At 48.7% G+C, this 19,848-nt stretch overlaps 1 protein-coding gene across 1 annotated transcript in view; it reads right to left on the bottom strand.

Annotated features, from left to right (window-relative positions):
- Positions 1 to 19,848, bottom strand: part of CACNA1D (calcium voltage-gated channel subunit alpha1 D) — a 354,295-nt gene that overhangs the window by 112,555 nt on the left and 221,892 nt on the right. The window contains exons 13-18 of the mRNA XM_075006076.1: positions 19,168 to 19,393; positions 18,819 to 19,026; positions 13,108 to 13,228; positions 11,535 to 11,649; positions 10,724 to 10,793; positions 9,248 to 9,317 (exon numbers count right to left, since the gene is read on the bottom strand). Of these exons, the coding sequence (XP_074862177.1) occupies positions 9,248 to 9,317; positions 10,724 to 10,793; positions 11,535 to 11,649; positions 13,108 to 13,228; positions 18,819 to 19,026; positions 19,168 to 19,393 (810 nt within the window). The remainder of the gene's footprint in view (positions 1 to 9,247; positions 9,318 to 10,723; positions 10,794 to 11,534; positions 11,650 to 13,107; positions 13,229 to 18,818; positions 19,027 to 19,167; positions 19,394 to 19,848) is intronic.

Here is a 19,848-nt window from a genome sequence, read left to right as displayed (position 1 = left end):
TTACCACATCTTAGATGGAAGAGTGGTAGTTGCCTTGGGTTAATTTCATGATAGCTGGTGGCTTTTCCTCCACCCATCCCATAAGCTGTCCCCTTCCTTTGTATAAAGTTCAAATAAAAGGGCTTTCCACAATGGTGGATGTTAATTCTATTCACCTGCCTCAGTGGGTACAAAATTCTTATGGGCAGTGGTTGGGACAGCCCCATTAGAAAAGGAAAGGTCAGTGCATGCTGGAAGTGAACCTTTCCCCTCCAGATCTCTATGCACTCATTGACCAGCAGGGAGAGGTGAGGAGCTGATTGGTCCATTGTTCTCTCCTTTCGCCAGTTTAAACCCTACTCTGGGCCACGTGGAGCTCTATTTCAGCAGACCATTCCCCACTTCCTGTAGATGCAGTTTTGTGACTGTGTTTGCAGATGCTGCCAGTCTGACCACAGACCTATTTTGGGGGTCAGGAAGAAATATTTTTTCCCATTGAGACCAAACTAGGAGAGGCCTAGTGGGTTGTTTCACCTTCCTCACCGCACAGTAGCACAGACAGATTTAATACAAACAGAATTCAGTCAGAAGTGGTAGTACTTAGTAGGGATATTACATAGTTGCAACCGGTAGACCGGTAGCCTTGGTGAAAAGGACAGTTCCCAGAAGTAAAAGACCTGGGATTTTGCCGATGGGCCTTGCATTCAGGGATAGGAGGACACATTGTGGACTTCACAAGTGACACTCCCCCATTTCAATATCATCTATCCCCTTCCCGGAGTGTGTGCATAGTGATTCAGAAGAGCAAGCTGAATCCTGTGGGTAACTGAGCAGAATCTATCCCAACATATGGGCTATATGGTAGGACCTCTCCAACCTCTGTATTAGAACCATTTAAAATACCTGGCAGGTGTGAGTATGCACAACAAGGGGGTAGTGCCCCTCCCCGGTGTTAAGTTTAATGAAATTGCAGCCTGCTACTTTCTTATCACCCCTGTGTCTGTCCTCATCTGCCAATGTGCCTAGATCAAGTGTTCCAAGACTAGGTGGGAGGTAGTAGGACGCATGTAACAGCTCTATAGCTGATGAGATAGAAGACACCTGAATTTTGACCGAAACGTGTGTTCACGGAAAGCCATCACAAGCTCATGAGATGACAGGGCCTGGACAGCATTGTCTTGGGAACATTCCTTGCCATCTACCCATTTCAAGGAAGCTCCAGATTCTGCCCCAGATTCTGGGAACTATTATTAGATTACTCATCAGACCAACAATTCTGCTTATATTTCTTTATGGCTATGTCAACATTACAAAATAATTTCAAAGTAAGCAAGTTCAAAGTAGAGCATCTACACACAAAAATCAGCCCTCCCTTACTTCGAAGGAGGGTACTTCTACTTTGAAGTGAAGCATCTACACAGCAACAGCCCCTACTTCAAAGTAAGGGGCCAGGATATGATGCAGGCAGGAGTCACATGGCCGACAAGCCCTTCCGGCTCTCAGCCAGCTGCCCCCTTAAAGGGCCCCTCCCAACACCCCCACCCTGCATGTGCTCAAGGCTGCCAGGCTGCACACAGCAGGGCAGACTGCGTGCTGGGGAGAAGAGCAAGAGAACATGCCCAGCCAGACACTCCCCGAGGAGGATCTCCTCACCACTGTGGCCAGCCTGCTGGCCATGCTGCTCGCCGTGCTCTTCGAGCACCACAGCCAGGTTGTTTGCATGGGCCCCATACTCCAGGCCCTGGCCAGGACCCTGTACCCCTCCCTCGGGCCCTCAGATCCAGCGCCAATGGGCCTTCGCCATCAGCACTGAGTGGTGGAATCAGCTGGTGCTGGGGGACTGGGACAATGAGCAGTGGCTGAAGAACTTCAGAATGACTCAGCAGACGTTTGAGGACCTCTGCCACTGGCTTGCCCCAGCCCTCCAGCACTGGGACACCCGGATGCGGCCAGCACTTCCAGTGGAGAAGAGGGTGGCCACTGCGCTGTGGAGGTTGGCCACTCCAGACAGCCACCGATAGGTGGACCACCAATTTGGAGTTGCCAAGGCCACCGTTGAAGCAGTACTGATAAAGGTAAGCCTGGCCCACAGCCCAGACCCACCCTGGGGAGGCGGTTACTGGGCAAGGGGAAGGGGGGCCCTGCTAGGGAGATGGGAAGAGGAACCCTGATGGGGATGTGGGAAAGGGAAGGGGAGCCACCCGGTCTGGCATTCGTGGACATGTCTTCCTTCCACCCCTGCAGGTTGTCTGAGCCATCAACACAGTGCTCCTGTGATGCATTGTCACCCTCAGAGACGTGGATGTCACCCTTGCTGGGTTCTTGGAGCTGGGGTTCCTGAATTGTTTTGGAGCACTGGATGGTACACACATGCCAATCCAGGCCCCAGACCACAGCAGGGGTGCCTATGTTAATAGGAGGGGTACTGCTCAGTGGTAATCCAGGCCCTGGTGGATGTGAGGGGCAGCTTCCTGGACGTGTGCATGGGGTGGTCAGGCAGGGCCCATGACCCCTGTGTGTTCCGGAATTCGTGGCTCGGATGCCAGATGCAGGAGGGCACTTTTGTCCCCCCACAGGAGGTCCCGCTCAATGACATTACAATACCCCCCCGCATCGTGGCCGATGCTGTGTACCTGCTGTAACGGTGACTCATGTGTCCCTATACCAGACGTACAACCCTGACACATTCAACGGCTACCTGAACCACACCAGGGGCACCATCGAGCAGGTGTTTGGGAGGCTAAAGGGGAGGTTTTGAAGCCTCCTTGTGAGTCTGGACATCAGCCTCCCAAATGTCCCTGCCACAGTCACCGTCTGCTGTGCCCTCCACAATCTTGTGGAGGGCAGACAGGAGCCCTTCATCCAGGGCTGGGCCACAGACCCAGGGGCTGGGTTTGAGCAGTCGCCTGCTGTCGCGTGCTGCCAGGCCCAGAAGGATGGGGTCATGCTCCAGGAGGCCTTGTGTGAGGCCTTTGCCGAGGGCCTGCCCGGACCCTCCCAGCCACACTCTATACCACAGGCCCCTGCTCCCCCATCCCTCATGCTACCCTAAAAAACACATGCCCTCCTCCCTGCCCCACCACTCCCCTACCATGCACCACATACTCGAGGTTAGGTTGAGAACATTATACTTTACTGTTGGGAAATAAATGTTTTTGGCAAAACCAAACAGAACGTGTTGAACTATGTACACTGCAGGGGGGTAAAACTCTATGGAGGGGAGGTGGGGGCTGGGCTGGTGGACCAAACTTGGAGCGGGGCTGGGATGGGGAACTGAACCTGGAGGAGGCAGGCTAGGAGAAGTCTCAGTTGCCCACCAGTACGGAGGGCTGGGAGCTGTGGCAGCCGTGGCTGCTCTACCACCCCAGGTCTGGGGCCCCTTGTGAGGCTGGGGTGGGCCCAGGCCCACAGGGAGGTAGGTGCTCCAGGATGGACACCTCCCTCAGCCCCAGGAGCCTGTGCAGCTCCCTGCAGCGTGGGCACTGAGCAGACTATGCCCCCTGACCGGCTTGCAGCCTCACGGGCTCTGCACTAGACCTGCCTCAGTTCCTTTACTTTTATCTGGAAACTGCTTCTGGAGCGGCTGGGATGGCGTTCGGCAGCGAGGCCACCGGCCAGCCTCTTGTAGGCCTCAGCATTTTGCTGCTGGGCGATGGTTTGCAGAAGGACCTCCTCCTTTCCCCATAGAGTGAGGAGGTCCTTCAGCTCCCCCTTGGTCCAAGAGGGTCCTCTCCTAGCATGCCCCTTGCCTGGGAGCCCTTGAGCTCATCATCTGGGACCTCTGGGGGGCCAAAGGGGTCTTGCTGTGCTGCCATGGTGCCCGGGGGGCGTGTGGACACTGGCTGGGGCATTGAGCAGGGGCAGTCCGACTGGGATCTCGTGCTGCCCCTGCTCGTGGCATGCTCTCAGCTTCCTGCCTGGCATTGCTGGGGATCTGGTTCCTGTCAGGTGGCTGGCAGGGACCATAGAGCCATGCCTGGGCTGGCCAGAGTGTCTCTGTTCTCCGGGGGAGCTACCACCATGGCGGTCCTCTTACTTTGAATTAGTGAATGCAGAACATCTACACACACCCTACTTCAAAGTTAAACTTTGAAGTAGTGTATGGAGTAGTTTAACTTTGAAGTACGGTTTGTATGTAGACGTTCTGCACTCACTATTTTGAAGTAAAGGGTGTGCCATGGCAATGTACTGACTTAGACATGTTTATAGTGTTGCTGGCATACCTAGTACGTCACAAGGTACATGTAAACTTCGAAGTAAGGGAAAGCGTATGTAGACGGTCTGCAGGCTATTTCCAAGCAGCTCCTTACTTCAAAGTTAACTTTGAAGTAAGAGTCTAGTGTAGATACAGACTATAGCTGTGTCTACACGTGCACGCTACTTCGAAGTAGCGGCACTAACTTCAAAATAGCGCCCGTCACGGCTATGTGTGTCGGGCGCTATTTTGAAGTTAACATCAACATTAGGCGGCGAGACGTCGAAGCCGCTAACCCCATGAGGGGATGGGAATAGCGCCCTACTTCGACGTTCAACGTCGAAGTAGGGACCGTGTAGTCGTTGCGTGTCCCGCAACATCGAAATTGCGGGGTCCTCCATGGTGGCCATCAGCTGAGGGGTTGAGAGACGCTCTCTCCAGCCCCTCAGCTCAATGGTGGCCGCGTGGAGTGGCCCCTTAAAGGTCCCCTCCCCCTCCCTTCCTGTGCAGGAAGCTGAGGGAACGTGCAGGCGGCAGCCCAGACACGCAGCCAGCCTGCACGTCCCTCAGCCACCCAGAAGAGGGCCAGCATCTGCCATGGCTGCCCAGCAGCCCCCCCAGCGCCCCCAGAGGACCCCCCCAAGGGGAGCCAGAGCAGCCAGGCCGGGAAGCAGCAGCGGGGCCCCTCCTGGACGGAGGCCGAGCTGCGGGACCTGCTGGGGCTCTGGAGCGAGGAGGAGGTGCTCCAGGTAATGGGGAGCAAGAGGCGGAACGCGGATGCATTCGCTCGGCTGGCCGAGCGCCTGGCCACCCAGGGTCACCCTGCCCGCACTCCTGACCACGTCAGGACTAAGGTTAAGGAGCTGCGGCAGGGTTACGCCTGGGCCTGGGATGTGGCCGGCCGATCTGGGGCCGCCCCCGTCACTTGCCCCTTTTACAGGGAGCTCAGGGACATCCTGGGCCCCCGGCACACCTCCTCCCCTCCGGCCACCCTTGATACCTCGGCCGACGAGCCCCAGCAGGCCCTGCAGCTGGATTCCGCCCCGGAGGTAAGCCCCGCACCCCAGGGGCCCCCCCGGAGTCCACCCCCGGGCCATCGTGGCAGGAGGAGGAGGAGGAGGAGGGGGGCTCCTCCTCTGCAGAGTCCGGGCTGCAGATCCTCCTCCTGCCCTCCCGGAGCAGCAGCCGGGCATCCGCCCCCCGGGGATCTCCAGACCATGGGAGTGGACCAACAGGTATGTACCCTCCTCTGGTGTACACCCCTGGGGTTGAAGGGGGTAACAGATATGTGCCCAGGGCCCCCCACATGCCCACATGGCCATGGCCCCAAGGACAGCAGGGCCATGTCCCTCACAGGAGTGCATCAGCCCCTGCCCGCCCCGCAGCACGACAGTGCCATGCCCCATCCCCGGGGCAGGGGGGAGCAGAACCTCGAGGGTCCCCCGAGAGGAGGGGGTGGGACACCCCGCAGCAGCAGCAGCAGCAGCAGCATGTGATGGAGTGGGGGGAGTGCAAAAGGGAGACTCAGGCTAGATACAAGCAACAAGCTGAATAGCTCCCAGGGGCAAAGGATGATCCTGGGGCTACAGCTGGCAGGTGACACCTCTGCCCTGAACAAAGAGGAGGGAGGAGCCGAGCTGGCTTTGAATTGGGGCGGGGGCCGCAGGCAGAGGCTAGGGGAAGAGAGAGCTGGAAGGCAGCCAGCCTGAGGAGGGGGAAAGCTACACCCCAGAGGGGCACCCCTTGGGGTCTTCTCCCCAGGACGGGTTGGAAGGACTGTCTCTGACTGTTGTGCTGTCACTCCTGGGAGAAACTGGGCATCTGTGGCCTAAGAAACCTCTCCTGTCAGACCCTGCGGAGTGAAGTGAGAGTCACTCCCGCCAGGGGACGGGGTGCAGTGCAGGGGGACCCCTGAACCCCATCCATCACAGCAGCATCTCCCGGGGACGGGGATGGGGAACCTGCAGCACAGGGGTGGGGGGACAAGGGCCACGGCTCGGGGCCCACACTAACGCCTGTCTCCATTCTTCTTCCCCCCCTCCTCCTGTGTTCCGCAGCTGCACCAACGGAAGGACCAGAAGAGAGCACCGGCGAGGCATCAGTGGTCCCAGAGACCCCTCCGGGGCCATCGCTCCAGGCAAGCCCCTCGGCGGAGGACCGACCGGCCCCACGGCGGGCTAGACGGCGGACCCCGCAACAACACCCGACGGCGACGGACCCCCAGCTGCTGGCCATCCATCGTCGGCAGCTGGAGGTCGTGGAGCAGCGCCTGCGGGTGGAGCAACGCCGCCTGGACCTGCAGGAGCGGGCGCTGGCCTGGCGCCAAGAGGCATGGAGGGCCTACATGGACACATTCAACCGCCTGGTGGACTACTTGGCCCCCCATGCCGCGCCGGCCGCCGCAGCGCCCGCCCTGCCTGCTCCACCTGCTGCACCACCTGCTGCTCCGCACGTCGCCGTCCCGTCCGCCGTCACCCCGCCACCCACCACCGAGGGCTGGACCGCCGAGGGATACGTGGGGCCAGCTGAGACTCGGCGGACATATCTTCCGGTCCGCCCGGCCCCCAGCCAGCCCCGGACAGGGCTGCGGCCGAGGTGGGGCCCCGGCCGCCCACCCCCAGTGCCAGACTTTAGGGCGTGGGGCCCGGGACGTGGCCCTCCCCCCTTGTATATAGTTACTTTCCAGAAAAGGACTATGATGGACAGTTTCATTGATATTTGTGCCCCCCTTTGCCCCATCCCCCCCATGTAAATAGTTCTCCCCTTCCTTATCATCCCTGGTTTTCTTTTTATTGAACAACAGACCCATATTATTATATGCAAACTTTTTTATTATTATTGTTTTATTTGTACAGATTACTTTTGTTAAAGACGTCTTGTATTTAGTTTGTTCTTATTTTAATTATAGTTACAAAAAAACAGTTCTAAAAGAAAAACCAGTTTAATTTTAGCCACAAGTGCGTGCTGTCATTTGTACAGGAGAAGTTGGGGGGGGGTGCTGTTGGGAGCTCCGTGGTGTGGGCGTAGGGGCAGGGAGTGTTGTGGAGGAAGGGTGGGGGCGCAGTGGGGGGGCCTGGCAGAGTTCACCCCGCGGCCTCCTCGAAGTGGGCCCGCAGGGCCTCCCGGACCCGGGTCCCTTTGGGGTCCACCTGGCGACTGGGGGCAGCGGGTGGCTGCACGTCGCCCCTGCCGGCCTCCACAGCCCAGCCCTGAAAAAAGGCCTCCCCCTTGCTCTCCACCAAATTGTGCAGGGCGCAGCAGGCACCCACAATCTGGGGGATGTTGTTGGGGCCCGCATCCAGGCGGGTCAGGAGACATCTCCAGCGCCCTTTGAGGCGGCCAAATGAGCGCTCCACCACCTGGCGTGCGTGGTTCAGGCACTGGTTGAAGCGCTCCTGGCTGGCAGAGAGATGCCCCGTGTACAGGTGCATGAGCCAGGGCCGGAGGGGGTAGGCCGCATCTGCGATGATGCAGAGGGGCACGGTGGTGTCCCCCACAGGGATCTCCCACTGGGGGATGTAGGTCCCCGCCTCCAGCCGGCGGCACAGGCCCGAGTTCCGGAAAACCCGGGTGTCGTGGGTGCTGCCAGGCCAGCCCACATAAACGTCCTGGAAACGGCCCCGGCTGTCCACCAAGGCCTGGAGGACCACTGAGTGGTAGCCCTTGTGGTTGATGTACCGTCCTCCACTGTGTTGCGGGGCGCGGATGGGGATGTGAGTCCCATCCAGAGCCCCGAAGCAATTGGGGAAGCCCAGCGTGGCAAAGCCCGCGATGGTGGCATCTGGGTCCCCCAGCCTCACGAGCCTGTGGAGGAGCACGGCGTTGATGGCACGCACGACCTGCAGGGAAAGCACATGGGAGAGCACCAATGAGGGGTGAGCAGGGTGTGCGTGGCCCAGCCCTGCCCTGCCCTGCCCTCCCCTGCCCTGCCCTCCCCTGCCCAGCCCTGCCCTGCCCTGCCTTCCCTTCCCCTCCCCTGCCAGGGCCCCCCTGCCCTCCTCCCCGCCCCCGTGGGTCCTCTTACCTCCATAAGGACAGCCCTGACGGTGGTCTTGCTGACGCCAAACTGCTGTCCCACGGATCGGTAGCTGTCTGGAGTGGCCAGCTTCCAGACAGCAACGCCGACCCGTTTCTCCACAGGGAGGGCACGCCGCATGGCAGTGTCCTGGTGCCTGAGTGCAGGGGTGAGCCACTGGCACAGCTCCATAAATGTCTGCCGGCTCATCCTGAAGTTCCTGAGCCAGCAGTCGTCGTCCCACTCCTCAAGCACCAGCCGCTCCCACCAGTTGGTGCTGGTGGGGTAGCTCCACAGGCGGCAGTGTGTGAGGCGGGGGGCAGGGTCGGGATGCTGCAGGGTTGGGGGTTGAGCCCTGCTCCCCTGGGGGCCGCTCCTCCTCCGGTGTGGCAAGGAGGTGCTCAGCTGTCTCCCACATGGCATGGATCAGGGCGAGCCCTGCTCCTGCCAGGAGGGCTGGGTGGACCTCTGGCTGCTGCTGCTGCTGCTGCTGGGGGTCCATGCCTGCGTCGCCCGAGGTCTGTGTGCCTATGGCTCTTCAGACCGCGTGCTGTGCAGGCTGAGTGTGTCTGGGAGGGGCCCTTTAAGGGAGCAGCTAGGTGTTGCCCCAGAAGCGCTAGTCCGCCCTGTGACCCTGTCTGCAGCTGTGCCTGGCATCCCTATTTCGATGTGTGCTACTTTGGCGTGTAGACGTTCCCTCGCTGTGCCTATTTCGATGTGGTGCTGCGCAACGTCGAAGTTCAACATCGACGTTGCCAGCCCTGGAGGACGTGTAGACGTTATTCATCGAAATAGACTATTTCGATGTCGCTACATCGAAATAAGCTACTTCAAAGTAGGCTTCACGTGTAGACGTAGCCTATGTGTACTATCTAAATGGGCTGCAGAAAAAGCAATAGCACTGTGATCTATAGGCTAATATAACTGCTGGCATCAGAGTGTCCAACTCCACTAACTTTGAAGGAATTGAATCAAGGCACGATAATAATAGTAAATGTGACCCCACCTTTATATTTCAATGTACTGACTTAGACATGTTTATAGTCTTGCTGGCATACCTGGTACATCACAAGGTGGATAGGGGTCTTTGTCCTCATCTTCTCCTTCTTGATATTCGGCAATTGTCACCTATGGCAATGGCAAAGAGACACTTCAGAAGAAAAATTAAACTTCAGCATTTAATCAATGCATGTAGATGATCCAAAAATAAAACAAACTATCCAATAGCAGAGAAGCCAGGTTACTTACACACACTCTGAGGCTACGTCTACACTAGGCTAAGAAGTCGAGTGCAGATAGGCAATTCCAGCTTCAGCAATTGGGCAGCTAAAATCAATGTCTCTGCACTTGGCTAACTTGGCTGCCTACACTATGGAAGGTTGACGGGAGTTTCTTCCATACACTTCCCTTACTCCTCACATCTCATGGGCTGTGTCTACCCTACAGCCTTCCTTCGAAGAAAGGATGGTAATTAGGGTGTTGGGAGTTTACTAATGAAGTGCTGTCACGGATCTAGCCGCAGTGCACCCGCCGGTACTTCGAAGTACCGACGGGTAAGCCATGGCTAGACGCGTACCGGTACTTTGATGTTTAAAACTTCGGAGTTGCCACTGGGGGGAATTTGCTTAATGAAGTGCTGCATATGCATAACAGCACTTCACTAGTAAACTCCCAACACCCTAATTACCATCCTTTCTTCGAAGGAAGGTGGTGGTATAGACAAGCCCATGAGGAGTACAGAGGTTGACTGCAACCCCCATAGGTCAATTTTGTGCTCCTGTACTAGACAGATGAAGTCAAACCCCGGAAGACTGACCCTGAGTGGGTCAATCTTCCAACGTAATGTAGACCTGCCTTCAGTGTATCAACAGAGATATGATGGCTTGATCTCTTTGGAAGTGAGCAAGACAGGAAAGCTATAATCTTTTTAAAACATCTGTTTTTGAACCCTCACATACATTTTTGTGGTTCTACACTTAGGTGAAAAGATCTGCAGAATTTAAAAGGGATAAAACCAGTAGTATTCTACGGAAATTACATGGAATAGTTTAAAAATTCTACAGGAAGTTTACCATTCTGTATTTCCTTCTATAGGATTTTTCCAGCAGAAATCTGCAAGGAACCTAATGCTACAGCTTACCTTAAACTTTACATTAATTCACTCTATATGCTACAATTCCTCTCCTCAGCAAAGCTGTAGGGCAACACGTAGAACAGATACAGTCACTCTGCCAAGAGCTATATGCCCATAGGAGCTGTGGGGACATTTGAGGTGGTCTGAAAGTGCATGGCTCTCATACAAACAGAAGACTCTAGGGTCCTGACCCTTCTCCAGTTCTGTGACAATGAAAACCTTCACAATGACAGTTTGCTGTCCCTTATGTGGGGTGGGGGGCAGGGGGAAATGCTTAAGAGAAATTTACAGTGGACGTACAAAAGAAATCACAGAGTTCACGTCTGTATTGGAAAGAACTTACTAGCATAAACAACACAGGCACTTTTTAAAAGATAACATATTTTATAGAAATAAACACCTTATTATCCTTGGGCTTCTTTTGGTCACCTTCTGATTTGTCACCTTTTTTATTTTCCAGACTCTCTTTTCTAAAAAGCAAACAAAAATACCCACAAAAAACATGGAAAGAAAAACTAAAACAAACAACAACCCATTAAGTAAAGAGCAAAGACTGACGAAAGAATTATTTTAACTGATTCTACCCACTCTATTTAACAATTATGCCTACAGAAGTATAGGTATTTGATTTGAAGTGACATTTACAGAGAAAATGACATGTTCACACACAAATGTAATGAAACAGATTTCATCCCAGTGCACTAGATTCATTTAACAGATAATCCTTTCAAATATAACTCTAGAAACTAATTTCTTAAAAATACAATGCATTATCTTAATAGGAATACTAAGGGATAAATTGTGCTCTTGGATTCATGCACACAACTCATGACTGCCATGTGACAACTCTGATTTCAATGGAACATTTGCTTGCTGTGTATGTAAAATTTGCAGGATTGGTCTGAACAAGAATTGCACATTCACAGCTAGGGATTCAGTCATGTTCTAATTGCACAAGAAATATATTCCAACAGTTAAACCTCAGACGGATTATCACAACATGCTTAATTCATTCCATCATCACAAAACTTTGGCCAAGTTTAAATTAAAGTCACATTTATTTGGTCTTTGGAGAGATGTATGGTATCTTCCATCCTTTTCTCTGAAACTAATACTTTATAAACCCTGCCAAGCAATTCATATAAAGGAATCAACACACTTGTAAGTGAGTGAACACTGCATTTCCCTATAAAACCTCACTAGCAAATTACCTAGCATTCTTTTTCCTCTCCTTTTCTTCTGCTTCTTCTTTCTGAGCTGTATTCAGGCTTTCAGCATCTGCCAAGTTATCCACCGCAATAGCCAAAAAGACATTTAGCAAGATATCTGATTCAAATAATCTTAAGGACATTATGCATTACCACACTGCTTGGTTTATTCATTATTGGTATGAAAAAATGACAGTGTGTGAGAGACATCGAACCATTGCTCCCAAACTAAGTATATAACTTTACAAAGCTGGTCATTGTGCTTATAATACCTGTATTTAGTGGGCCAAATTGATGCCTGCTGTAACTCCATTTAAACCAACAGAGTTACACTGGTCATGCTTTAAGATCATTGACTCTGTTACAATAAAAATAGATAGAAGATTGCTCAGCAAAAGACTAGTAATTTATAAAGTGAATTTTTGAAAGGAAATGAAATTGAATTTACATGAGTGTAGGCAAATTTCACCTACTGAGAAATGCTTTTAGATACTAAATCAGATACCTCAAAAAGTTGATTTTTACACTTCAATATTTTCCATGTCTGCTACACTCCATGTGACAAATTCTGTACTTCGACCCATATCCAGGATAAGTATTACTGAGGTTTGTCTTTTTTTTTTTTGACCTCTGTGCTATATAACTGGGTCTGGACTGGAAATTCTACAGATCTGAAGAAGTGGGTCTGCCCCATGAAAGCTCATCACCTAATAAATCATTTTGTTAGTCTTTAAAGTGCTACATTACTGCTGTTTTGTTTTGTTGGAATACAGAGTAACATGGCTACCTCTCTGTTACCGTGTCAATGAAGTGTGAATATCAAAAGGAGGAACATAAAATATAGTAAAAGGAGTCTATTATTTTTGCCATATCTACTGGATCCTAACTTTTTCAATACTAGTTTGCGTCTAGGAGAACCGTATAACAGTTTACTACAGTTTTGGGTAGCTACTGAAAGATGCCAGAATGGAGGCAAAGTAGAGTTTTTTGGAAGATCAAGATCATTGAGAGTGAACACCCTGGTAAAGCTAGCACCAAACAGCTCCATATTTGTACTGCTAGAATCGCTCTACAACGTAATTTGTACTCCCTAATGTGATCCACCTCCATCTACTGTTGTTTGTTCTGAAATTGTCAGAACTAACAAGGAGGACTCAGAGAGCGATAGAACATTGCTGACATGGAGATCAGAGCACTTTGAGGGATCGGAATGGGGGTGGCAGCCAAACGGAGGCAAGCAGACAGAATGAGGTAGTCTGTCCACTTTAGGGGGAAGGGACAAATGTGCTGAGTCTTGTCAGAAAGCTGAGATGGCGATGCCTCAGGAGCTGACATGGGCTTGATTTGTTTGGGGACAGCAGTGAGAGGAAACAAGAGCAGGAGGATCTTCCATTTAGAAGGAATGTAGAACAGAAATTGTGTATATCTGTTCAGTGTAATTCACTCAGCGACACAGAGGGCAGGTATGTGTCCTAAGTGTCATAACAATTCAGGCCTCTTAAAGCACAAAGTCACTGCTCTGTTCAGAAATGCTTACACTGAATGCAAACATCAACTCACAGAAATGAAAGGATACAGTTACCACAGATGAAGAGGATAATGAAGTATATACAGACTACCATTCCTGATGATGAGGGGCCACCATATGCCATAATCCCATCATACATCACAGCATTCCAGTCCTCACCTGTTAGAATCTAATAGATACATTCCCTGTTACTGACTCAGCAGTTAAAGGATGGAAAGACAATTCTGTTTCCTATCTCCACAACACACTTGCAATCTACTATCATGATCTATAAATCTGATCAGACTGCACAGAATGATATTCATATAGTAAACACTGTTTCCTGAAATACAAACATTTCATATTTAATGTATCAAATATTGTACAACACTTTAACATTTCTACTTGCTGTTACACAATAATAAATAAGCACCTCTTGGTTTAGCTCTACCAGTTTTTTTTGATCTTAAGCAGTTGTGATAGCGGATAGTATGTCAACATCTATGGTCCAAAATCTAAAAAGGAGGTTGCCTAAAATTTAGCTCTTAAATTCTTATGTTTGCACTTAGCTAAGTGGCCTGATTTTCATTGTTGCTGCTAAGTGGCCTGATTTTCATTGTTGCTGCATATACAGCAGCTCTTACTAAAGTTGCTATGCTCAGCACCTTTGAAAATCTAAATCTGTACTCTCTTATAGGAAGCTAAGTATGGCTTAGGAGACTAATTTTAGGCACCCACTTTTAAAGACTGCTGGCCACAAACTCTTTCCAAAACTATACACCATAGTAGCCGTGTCGACACGTGCACGCTACTTCGAAGTAGCGGCACTAACTTCGAAATAGCGCCCGTCACAGCTAAACATGTTGGGCGCTATTTCGATGTTAACATCGACGTTAGGCGGCGAGATGTCAAAGTCGCTAACCCCATGAGGGGATGGGAATAGCGCCCTACTTCGACGTTCAACGTCGAAGTAGGGAACGTGTAGTCGTTGCGCGTCCTGCAACATCGAAATTGCGGGGTCCTCCATGGTGGCCATCAGCTGAGGGGTTGAGAGACGCTCTCTCTCCAGCCCCTGCGGGGATCTATGGTCACCGTGTGCAGCAGCCCTTAGCCCAGGGCTTCTGCCTGCTGCTGCTGCAGCGGGGGGTCCATGCTGCATGCACAGGGTCTGCAACCAGTTGTCGGCTCTGTGGATCTTGTGCTGTTTAGTGCAAGTGTGTCTGGGAGGGGCCCTTTAAGGGAGCGGCTTGCTGTTGAGTCCGCCCTGTGACCCTGTCTGCAGCTGTTCCTGGCACCCTTATTTCGATGTGTGCTACTTTGGCGTGTGGACGTTCCCTCGCTGCGCCTATTTCAATGTGGTGCTGCGCAACGTCGATGTTGAACATCGAAGTTGCCAGCCCTGGAGGACGTGTAGACGTTATTCCAATGTCTCCACATCGAAATAGGCTACTTCGATGTAGGCTTCACGTGTAGACGTAGCTAGTGAGTGTGTTATATCATCAAATTAAATTGTTCCAATCTGGCTCCTAAGTGATGACTAGAACCATTATATATTGTTTTAAATGGAGGTATTTTATAGCAAATTGGAGCTCAAATGGTATTGAAGAATGACTTATTTTCCTGCTTTCTACTCTTTTTTGGAACTTTGCTCCTATACCTAAGGATGAAATCTAAAGGAACTTGTGAGTTAGTGAAGGGGAGGATAGTTTATAGTTGGTCTACTGTGCATTTAGCACTTGACTTTACAGTAGTGTGGCAGCCCTAATTATTATGACATGGAATATAGGGACACTGTATATATTTTTGAGAAATTTAGAACTGCTGGTTCTATTCCAAAATGCCCACATCACAGTGACTTTCTCCACACATAATTAAAAACAATGAGGACTCCTTTTTAATGACAAGTATTGGGGGATAGCCATGTTAGGCTGTATTCACAAAAACAATGAGAAGTTCTGTGGCACCTCACTGACTAAAAGAACTCTGGAGCATAAACTTATGTGGCCAAAGACCTGCATCGTCAAATGATTGTGCATCTAATTTTAGGGGTACCTGTATGGTGATTAGCATACAATCATGCATGCATTTGACCAGGTGAATCTTTACCCATGGAAGCTTATGCTCCAATAAATCTGTTAGTCTATAAGTGCCATAGGACTTCTTGTTCCTTTTTAATGAAACAGATTAACACAGCTACCCCTCTGAGACAGATAATCAAGTAACTACGTAGAAAAGTTGTACATGTACAAAGGCAACAATTTCAATCTCCTAAAACCATGTTTGGGCAACTAAGCAAAATGTTTTTTCAAGCTGTTGAATATTCATGTTGAATATTCAACAGCTTCCTTGGGAGCTGTGGGAGCTTGGCACCTTGGAAAATCAGGCCATTTATTTAGGTGCCTGGACATGGATGTAGCATCCTTGACGTAAAGCACCTGAGTTTGGAAATACTGAGCTAAGTCTTCCAAAGGACACCACCAGGCTAAACATCTCTCATTTTTAATTTATTTTTAGGAAATTTAAAACTTAACAAGAATATTTCTCATTATGATGTACTACTTTTCAAATTGATTTGAAACAGCTTTTTCTTTCTCTTGTCAAGTGTCATCCCACTCAAACTTCTATTTGAGTAGAAAAACAAAAAGCAGTCAAGTAGCACTTTAAAAACTAGCAAAATAGTTTATTAGGTGAGCTTTCGTGGGACAGACCCACTTCTTCAGACCATAGCCAGACCAGAACAGACTCAATATTTAAGACACAGAGAACCAAAAGCAGTAAGCAAGGAGGACAAATCAGAAAAAGATAATCAAGGTGAGCAAATCAGAGAGCGGAGGGGTGGGGGGGAAGATCAAGAATTAGATTGAGCCAAGTATGCAGACGAGCCCCTATAGTGACTCAGAAAGTTCCCATCACGATTTAAACCATGTGTTAATGTGTCGAATTTGAATATAAAAGTCAGCTCGTCCACTTCTCTTTATAAAACAGTGCGATAATTTCTCTTCAGTAACACACATACCTTGAGGTCATTGACAGAATGGCCCATTCCATTAAAATGTTGACTAAGTGGTTTGTGGATCTGGAGTGTTCTGATGTCTGTTTTGTGCCCGTTGACCCTTTGTCTAAGGGAGTTAGAAGTCTGTCCAATATACAAAGCATCTGGGCATTGTTGGCACATGATGGCATATATGATGTTAGTAGAGGAGCATGAGAAAGTGCCCGTGATTCTGTGAGTAACCTGGTTAGGTCCAGTGATGGTATTTCCAGAGAAGATACGTGGACAAAGCTGGCAGCGGGCTTTGTTGCAGGGAAAGGTTCCAGGACTGGTGTTCCTGGGGTATAGACTGTGGCTGTTAGTAAGGATCCTCATGAGGTTGGGAGGTTGTCTGTAGGAGAGAACAGGCATGTCACCCAGGGCCTTCTGGAGTGTAGCATCCTGATTAAGAATAGGTTGTAGGTCTTTAATAATTCATTGCAGTGGTCTGAGTTGGGGGCTGTAGGTGATGGCCAGTGGTGTTCTGTTCTTGGCTTTTTTGGGCCAACCTTGGAATAGCTGGTCTCTGGGTACGCGTCTGGCCCTGTCGATTTGTTTTTTTACTTCTCCTGGTGGGTAATTCAGGTTTATGAATATTTGGTAAAGTTCTTGTAGTTTTTGGTCTCTGTCAGTTGGATCAGAGCAAATGTGATTGTACCTAAGAGCTTGACTGTAAACAATGGATCTAGTCACACGTGCAGGATGGAAACTAGAAGGGTGTAGATAAGTATAGCGATCAGTAGGTTTTCGGTACAGTGTGGTACTGACCAGGCCATCCTTGATTAGTACTGTAGTGTCCAGGAAATGTATCTCTTGCATGTTGTAATCGAGGCATAAGCTGATGGTGGGGTGTAGATTGTTAAAGTTACTGTGGAATTCTTCTAGAGCCTCTGTACCATGGGTCCAAATCATAAAGGTGTCATCAATGTGTCTTAAGTAGAGGAGTGGTAATAGGGGACGAGAGCTAATATTCATACCTGAATTACCCACCAGGAGAAGTAAAAAAACAAATCGACAGGGCCAGACACGTACCCAGAGACCAGCTACTCCAAGATCGGCGCAAAAAAGCCAAGAACAGAACGCCACTGGTCATCACCTACAGCCCCCAACTCAGACCACTGCAATGAATTATTAAAGACCTACAACCTATTCTTAATCAGGATGCTACACTCCAGAAGGCTCTGGGTGACATGCCTGTTCTCTCCTACAGACAACCTCCCAACCTCATGAGGATGCTTACTAACAGCCACAGTCTATACCCCAGGAACACCAGTCCTGGAACCTTTCCCTGCAACAAAGCCCGCTGCCAGCTTTGTCCATGTATCTTCTCTGGAAATACCATCACTGGACCTAACCAGGTTACTCACAGAATCACGGGCACTTTCTCATGCTCCTCTACTAACATCATATATGCCATCATGTGCCAACAATGCCCAGATGCTTTGTATATTGGACAGACTTCTAACTCCCTTAGACAAAGGGTCAACGGGCACAAAACAGACATCAGAACACTCCAGATCCACAAACCACTTACTCAACATTTTAATGGAATGGGCCATTCTGTCAATGACCTCAAGGTATGTGTGTTACTGAAGAGAAATTATCGCACTGTTTTATAAAGAGAAGTGGACGAGCTGACTTTTATATTCAAATTCGACACATTAACACATGGTTTAAATCGTGATGGGAACTTTCTGAGTCACTATAGGGGCTCGTCTGCATACTTGGCTCAATCTAATTCTTGACCTTCCCCCCACACCCCTCCGCTCTCTGATTTGCTCACCTTGATTATCTTTTTCTGATTTGTCCTTCTTGCTTCCTGTTTTTGGCTCTCTGTGTCTTAAATATTGAGTCTGTTCTGGTCTGGCTATGGTCTGAAGAAGTGGGTCTGTCTCACGAAAGCTCACTTAATAAACTATTTTGCTAGTCTTTAAAGTGCTACTTGACTGCTTTTTCTTTTGATAGTGTATAGACTAGCACGGTTTACTCTCTGTTACTATTCTATTTGAGTGAATGGAAACTGTGCCACAGAGCCAAATAATCACCCAAACCAAACACTGCTCTCTTATGTTAATGCCTACAACACTGAATGTGAAAATAACTAGAATAAAAAATGACAGATACTAGTCTCATTTCATTACCCAGGCTGAGGGAAATACAAAATGTAAACACCATAAACAGTGAAAAGGAAGTTAGATTGTAAGAAATCCTTAGTTCTTAACAATCTTTTACTAGTAACACAGATAAGAGTGTTGTAAAAAATATATATAGTAAACCAACAGTGTCCCTTTAAAGATATTCATGTTTAATTTTTTTATGATATGACGTGATATGAGTCACATGGATTTACACTTCTACAAAGTTTCTCAATTTATCCTACTAAGAAGTAGTTGCACATTTGAGATACTCTCATCTACCACAAACTTCACCATTAATAAGCTTACAAGCACACACTAATTCAAAATAAATAACTTCCAGCTTTTATTTCTAGTCATGTCTTTGACAGAAGAAGATTTAATTTAATGAAGTAACATGAAAGCTATGTAGCATAGATAGATCAAATAAGATATGGAACAAATGATACAAATGGTGCAAAATTACCAGAGTATTGAACATAATGAGTAGAATGTTACTTAAAGTAAACAGAATAAGTAGTATTTGTGATTTGTTTTCAGGAGACAAGATTACCTAAACATATTTTTTTGTTTATCAAAGGTACAACGTTTCATAGGGGGTGAAAGAAAGTTACCTGGAATACAGTTAAAAGAGCTTGTGGAAAATTATCGAAGGTGCTCCGTTTTGTTTGAGTTTCATCAAAATTAAATTTGCCTCCAAACAGCTGCATTCCAAGCAATGAGAAGATTATGATGAAGAGGAAAAGCAGAAGCAACAGGGAAGCAATGGACTTCATTGAGTTTAACAAGGATGCTACCAAGTTGCTCAGGGATGTCCAGTGCCTATAAATTAAAATGTGTGTGTTAACACAAAAAAAAATATAAAAGAACAGTGTGTGATGAAATATTATAAAAGAGTTGCTAGTCACTATATAAGTACCCCTAAAATTAGCAGCAGAAAAATGTATTATTTCATAATTTTACCTTGTGACTTTAAAAATACGTAGAAGACGAACACATCGAAACACTGAGATTCCCAGGGGTGACATAAATTCCAACTCCACCAGTATGGTTTCAACTATGCCACCACAAACAACGAAGCAATCAAAACGGTTAAAGAGGGATACAAAATAAGCTTGTAGGCCCAAGCTGTACATCTTTACTAACATTTCACAGGTGAATAAAGCCAGAAGTACTTTGTTTGCAATATCTGGAACAAAACATTAAAAAAACTGGTTTGAATATTTCTGATTTATTTTGTAGATCTTATATTTTGACTAACTTTTAACCGTTTCAGGCCAGTTAGCTTGTCTCTTGGGAGGCAAATACACACTACTTCCTTTGCATTTGACACCATTTTTGCATGAGACATCCAGTTCTTCCAATAATCTAAAAATTCTACTTTATTGTGTAAATTATCCCAGCTAAAAACAAAGTTCAAACCCAATCTAGAATTCAGACGACGTGATTCGCAGACTATCCTGTTGTGCAAGCTAACATGTGTCCTTCCTTATCCTTAATCACATGGCTTGATAACGGTAATATGTCTAAAGCCTAATAGCACATGTTTACAATTTGGCACTATATCTTTACAAGCTGTAGAATTATTTCATTAATCTTTTATTAAGCTTTTTTGCAGCTGTGGAAATAGAAAACATCTGGTCA

This window comes from Carettochelys insculpta, chromosome 11, assembly GCF_033958435.1.
Source record: "Carettochelys insculpta isolate YL-2023 chromosome 11, ASM3395843v1, whole genome shotgun sequence".
NCBI lineage: Eukaryota > Metazoa > Chordata > Testudines > Carettochelyidae > Carettochelys > Carettochelys insculpta.
Note: the sequence above shows the minus strand (reverse complement) of the source record. Positions and strands in the feature narration are given on the sequence as shown.